This window comes from Gekko japonicus, unplaced genomic scaffold (genome assembly GCF_001447785.1).
Source record: "Gekko japonicus isolate JY-2015 unplaced genomic scaffold, Gekko_japonicus_V1.1 scaffold1505, whole genome shotgun sequence".
In the NCBI taxonomy this organism is placed as follows: Eukaryota; Metazoa; Chordata; class Lepidosauria; order Squamata; family Gekkonidae; genus Gekko; species Gekko japonicus.
Window position 1 is genome coordinate 456,352 of NW_015169823.1, and position 6,214 is coordinate 462,565.

General features: G+C 48.9%; 1 protein-coding gene across 1 annotated transcript in view; it reads right to left on the reverse strand.

Moving 5' to 3' along the window:
- The window catches only part of LOC107115502 (vacuolar protein sorting-associated protein 35), a gene marked incomplete at its 5' end in the record, with an annotated part of 26,528 nt that overhangs the window by 15,244 nt on the left and 5,070 nt on the right, over positions 1–6,214 (reverse strand). Inside the window, 4 exons of the mRNA XM_015417222.1 lie at positions 714–869; positions 2,173–2,380; positions 4,128–4,276; positions 5,475–5,571. Coding sequence (XP_015272708.1) covers positions 714–869; positions 2,173–2,380; positions 4,128–4,276; positions 5,475–5,571 — 610 coding nt within the window. The remainder of the gene's footprint in view (positions 1–713; positions 870–2,172; positions 2,381–4,127; positions 4,277–5,474; positions 5,572–6,214) is intronic.

A 6,214-nucleotide genomic window follows, 5' to 3' on the forward strand; every position in this document is an offset into this window, starting at 1 on the left:
GGGGGGTCAACAGTGGGAGGGCTTCTAATGTCCTGGCCCCACTGGTGGACCTCCTGATGGGCACCTGGTATTTTTGGCCACTGTATGACACAGAGTGTTGGACTGGATGGGCCTTTGGCCTGATCCAACATTGGCTTCTCTTATGTTCTTATGTAATGCAGCAGTGCAGAAAGTGGCAAGAGGATTCCAGATGAGAGACAAAATAAAGGAAAAAAGACAAAGGCTGCCTGGCCATGCTCTAGGTAAGAACATAAGAACGGCCCTGCTGGATCGGACCAGTGGTCCACCTAGTCCAGCATCCTGTCTCACACAGTGGCCAATCTGTTTCTATGGAGGGTGAACGATAGGACACAGAGGCTGAGGCCTTCCCCTGATGTAGCTTCCTGGCTCTGGGATTCAGAGGATTAGTGCCTCTGAATGTGGGGGTTCCCCTCAGTTACCATGGCTACTCGTCACTGATAGACCTCTCCTCCATGAATCTACTCAATCCGCTTTTAAAGCTGTTTATTCCTGTGGCCAACACGACAGCGAATTGCACATTTTAATCACTCTGTGTAAAGCGGTAGTACTGGACAGGACGGTGAACCCTGTCCAAAATGTCCAGTTCCGTCCCTGCTTGGTTCATCTGTGGACACGCAGAATACAATAGCCCCGACCATACTGGCAGAAAATTAGGCCCTGGGATTATCCGAGGTGCCAGCGAGTGTCCGTACCAGATACTGCTGATCGGGATCATCGGAACGAAGGAGGTGAATGAACCTGCCCACCAGGCCCTGCTCATCGGCAAAATCCTCGGGGTCCGGGTCTTCAGCAGGCTGATCGGGCTGGTCCTGGATCAGCGTGGAGACCAGGTTCATGATTGAATCCACCTACAGCAGGCAGGTCATGAGGACTAGAAACCTGCCTGTCTCTTTGTTTTTGAACTCAGATCCTCAGAAAGGTGCGTTTTATGTCCAATGCCTGAGCTTACAAAAGATGTGAGGCTACTCCGGAGAGCAGGAAACGGAACCTGTTCAGGAAGGTTCTGGAAGTCCCTCTTTAACGATAAAAGCATCTGAGCCAGGAATTAAAGAGAGCAGTTAGACTGCAGGGAGTTACGGTGCCAAAATGGGGAAGGATTGGTTACCATCCCCTGTAGATTTGCCCTGTCACATCTGACACGGCCCCCATTGGCCAGGGCTAAGGATAAATCTAGGTATGCCATCAGCACCAGTGTTCCCTCTAAGCTGAGTTAGTGTGAGCCAGCTCACAGTTTTTTAGCTTCCAGCTCACCCATTTTTATCTTAGCTCAGGAAGGGATGGCTCCAGAGCAAACTAATTGATGCAGTAGCCAAATCACCTGCTCACCACTTTAATGCCAGCAGCTCACAAAGTAGAATTTTTGCTCACAAGATTGCACAGATTAGAGGGAACATTGATCACCACTACCCATAAGTGCTGAATTTGCCCCCCAAACCCACCTACCCAAACAGATACCGAAAGGAAAATGCAATCTTTCAGTTGTCCTCCCATTTCAGACAACACATCCCAAAAGCTGGTTGAGTCACAAATCACCCAAATGCTAAGGTATCAGTAAGAAATAGCATCTCTGAAGGGGAGAATGTCTAACAAATACAGAACTCCATAACTAGTAGCCGCTGCTATCAGACAAACTAGAGTTGCATGGTTTTCACCATTCCGTGAGATCGCGAACTGGTCACTGGAGGAAAAAAAATTCAAATCCACCACAAATATACTCCACTCTATGTAGTTAGACCTTCCATTTACCCAACCCAGGCAGGGAATTACTCACTCCCAGCCCCAATTTCACACCCCATGGAACTAAAGATGAGAAAAGTGGCCTCCACGTCGTGACATACTAGGAATTTCCCATACTTTCTCTATGGTAAAGACCAGAGAGACTAAAGGGGGCAGCTTAGAACATCCACCCCAGGTTACTCCTCATTTGCTGAGACAGCGTTGGGAACACGACACACGCTCCACAGCAAAGGTGGATTTTCTTGGTTTCATGCGCCAGAAACCAACCTGTGTTAAAATATTCCTCCGGTGAGAAGAATCTTAGCTGGCTATGATTCCATAGGCTGGGTGAGGTGCCCCTTTCCTATGGAATCACTCCCGCTAATGTGACAGTCCTGCGAAGCATCGGGCCGCTGGCTCGTGCTGTGTCCTCACCTGGTCTTGGGAGACTATTTCTGTGTTGTAATCAAGCACGTTGCTAAGCACGTAACAGCTCATGCTCTTCCTGGACTCGTAGTCAAAGTACTCGAAAAGGGGGTGGAAATGTTTGAGCTTCAAGACGGTGAGGACGTTGTTGTAGGTATCGACGGGGATCTTCAAGAGCCGGGTCAGCTCCTTCGAAACAGCGCTGCTGGTCGCGATGCTAAAGGCACAAGCAGGAGAGACAGAAAAGGGGATAATGGACTGACGCTGCTCCATTCCTGTAAGAAGTAAGCCTCTAAGGAGGCACAGGATGACCGTCGAGAGCAGATACCAAAACCGGAGGGATTTTCCAGGGTTTCTGCAACGAAGATACTCTGGCTTCTGCTCGCCAAGGTCAAATGGTGCCGAAAGCAATTCATTATTTGATAAGATCAGAGAGCCATTTTCAAAGCATCCCATTAGGGGGAAAATTAACAGGAAACACACACACACATTGCTTTAGTCAGCACGGCTGGCCCTTGGTTCACATGAAAGCGGCGGCTTCCTTCCCACCTCCCACTGGTACCCACCCACCCCCAATTACAAGAATATTGCCTTCCAGGCTACAAATGTAGAAAACAGGGACAGGGAACGTTGAGAACAGATACCAAAAACAGAGGAATTTTCCAGAGTTCCTGCAACGGGTTACTCCGGCTCCTGCTCGCCAAGGTCAAATGAAAGCAATTCATTATTTGATAAGATCAGAGAGCCATTTTCAAAGCCTCCCACTGATACCCACCCACCCCCAATTACAAGATATTGCCTTCCGGGCTACAAATGTAGAAAACAGGGACAGGGAGGAAATAACAGTAGCTAACAGGATGCACTCCCCAGAGACAAAAAAAAAAATCCAAGTCAAGCAACGTAAGAGAAATTTCAATCTAACAGAAAAGTAATATATCATGAATCACAACACGTAAGGAGGTTAACACGCCCAATGCTACAAAATCAGCATTAGAAAACAACATCGGAAGTACATTTGATAAGTATCCTATGTTTGCTAAGAGTATTTATATAGGCTTAGTTGCAGACCAGAAGGTCGGTAGCTCGGCAGTTCGAGACCCAAGTGCCACGTGACGGAGTGAGCTCCCGTCTCTGGCCCCAGCTCCTGCCAACCTAGCAGTCCAAAAGCAAGACATTTCCAGTAGATAAATAGGTACAACTTTGGTGGGAAGGCAACAGCATTCCGTGTGCCTCAGCGTTTAGTCATGCTGGCCACATGACCAACAGAAACGTCTTCAGACAGCGCTGGCTCTTCGGCTTTGAAATGGAGATGAGCACTGCCCCCTAGAGTCAGATTTGACTAGCTTTCGAGCGAGGGAAACCTTTACTAAGATTTATTTGTGACTGGCATCGCTTTACTTTTGATGTTGTTTTCTGATGCTGATTTTGCAGTGTTGCACATATTAGCTCTTTACATGTTGATTTATATTACTTTTCTATTATATTGAAATTCTCTTCTATTGCTTGACTTGAATTTTTTTGTCTCTGGGGAGTGTATCCTGTTAGCTCTTTCTAGGCTACAAAGACATGGAGTCCATGGGGCGTAGGGCTGGACTAGGCACGGGGAGATCAGAGTTCAAACTTCCACACACCATGAAGGGGCAGCGGGGTGAAGTGGTTCGATTGGCAGACTAGGACCTGGGAAACCCGAATTTTGAATCTGCACTCTGCCACGGAAGCCTGCTGGGTGACCTTGGGCCAGTCACACACTCTCCTCCTAACTACGTCACAGGGTCGTTGTGGTGACAAAACAGAGGAGAGGGGGGGATGACGTAGGCCGTTTTGGGCCCCCGTTGGGTGGGGTATAAATGAAGCAACTAAACGGGCCAGTCCATTTTCTCTCAGCCCGCTCTCCCTTCACCAGGTTGGTGCGAGAATAAAACTGCAGAGGAGAATAAAACACACAGGGACAAACGAACACTTACTGCTCCAGATTAAGCTTATTGAAAATCTCCACCGTCGTCTCCAGGACTTTGTCAACGTAGTCCACGCGATCCGGGTAGCACTTCATGGCCAGGTTAATGAGAGACACTTGCAAGGACACCACATCTTCCGAAGGCATGTCTTGCCGGGACTGAAATTGGAACCGGTGCAGAAGCAGACAGAGAGATTTACAGGGGTCAGAAGGTACCCCAAATTCCAAAAGCAAGAAAGGGCTCAACGGCCAGACCCCTGTTGATCTTATTTGTAAATTAAATGTATGACTCGCCCAATCCCTGAGCTCACAGGGCTCTGGGCCATGTACAACAGTAAATGAAATACAACATAAACATCACCAAGTCACAACAATTAATAATTCGATACAGTCTTAAAGACAGTTCCCAGATGGCGTCCATGAATCGAATCTTAAGCCAGTTCTGGACCGTGTTGCCCCCTTGCAGGCAGAGTAGGGAGGAGGCCGAAAGGAAAGATGGAATAAAGGAGAGGGGTGCCAGCCACGAGGGAGCCCACTGCTGCCCTCAACCAAAAGCGTGGCAGAATCTCTCTGCCTTGCAGGCCCGGTGGAACTGCCCTCGATCTTGCAGGGCCCTGATGATATTTGGTAGAGAGGTCCAACCAGGTCAGAGCCGGGATCAAAAAAGCCCTGGTTCCGCCAGAGGACAAACTGATATCTTTGGAGCCAGGGATCGCCAGCAGATTATTCTCGGTAGAGTATAACACTCCTCGGAGGACATACCAGAGGCGGCGGTCCCAAAGATACATGGGTCCCTCGCTGCTCACGGCCTTAAAGCTCAGTACCAAAATCTTGAACCTCGTGAGTGAACAGCTCTGAAAGAACTTGTAACTGACTCAAGGTCACACCAGCAGCTGCATGTGGAGGAGTGAGGAATCAAACCCGGTTCTCCCAGATTAGAGTCCGCACCAATGTTCCCTCTAAGCTGTGGAGTCTTGTGAGCAAAAATGCTCCTTGGTGAGCTACTGGCATTAAAGCTGTGAGCGAGTGATTTGGCTGCTGCATAAATTAGTTTGCTCTGGAGCCATCCCTTCCTGAGCTCAGACGAAAATGGGTGAGCCGGAGGCTAAAAAACTGTGAGCTAGCTCACACTAACTCAGCTTAGAGGGAACAGTGGTCCACACCCCTAACCCACTACACCAAACTACCCCTTCTCCATATCCCTCAAAACTCTGCGATGGCGCGTTTACCTTCACACTGAGTCCGGCAATCAGACTCCAGCAGAAAGTCGCCCACAAATAATCTGCTGTAATTGGGGACCTGGGATAAATCTGTGATCTGAGCCTCCCTTGTCGAAGTGAACCAACCCTGAACATACCTGTATGACGGTAGCCACCTGTTGGGAGAAAATGTCAAAGAGCTTAATATCAGCAGGGATTCCCGGTCCATCCTCTCGATGAGCGAATAGCGCGAGCCTGAAGCCAAAGAACAGAAGTTTCACATAAATGCAGATTCTGTGCCGCATGGTTACAACTCTTTTAGTTTTATTGGATTTTTACAATAATAATGGTGTGCCATCGACTCGGGGAGACCCTAGGACCACGGGGTTTTCAAGACATGGCATGAGCAGGGTTGGTTTGCCGTTGCCTTCCTCTACATAGCAACCCCAGTCTTCCTTGGCGGGCTCCCATCCAAGTAATGACCATGGCTGACATAAGAACATGAGAGAAGCCAATGTTGGATCAGGCCAGTGGCCCATCCAGTCCAACACTCTGTCACACAGTGGCCAAAAATACCAGGTGCCATCAGGAGGTATAGCAGTGGGGCGAGGACACTAGAAGCCCTCCCACTGCTGCCCCCCCCAGCACCAAGAATACAGAGCATGCCTTGCCCCAGCCTGAGAATCCTTTCTATACCTTGTGGCTAATAGCCACTGATGGACCTCTGCTCCATATGTTTATCCAGTTCCCTCTTGAAGCCGCCACCACCTCCTGTGGCAGTGAATTCCAAGTGTTAATCACTCTTTGGGTGAAGAAGGACTTCCTTTCACCTGTTCTAACCCGACTGCTCAGCAATTTCATGGAATGCCCACAAAATCTTGTACTGAGAGAAAGGGAG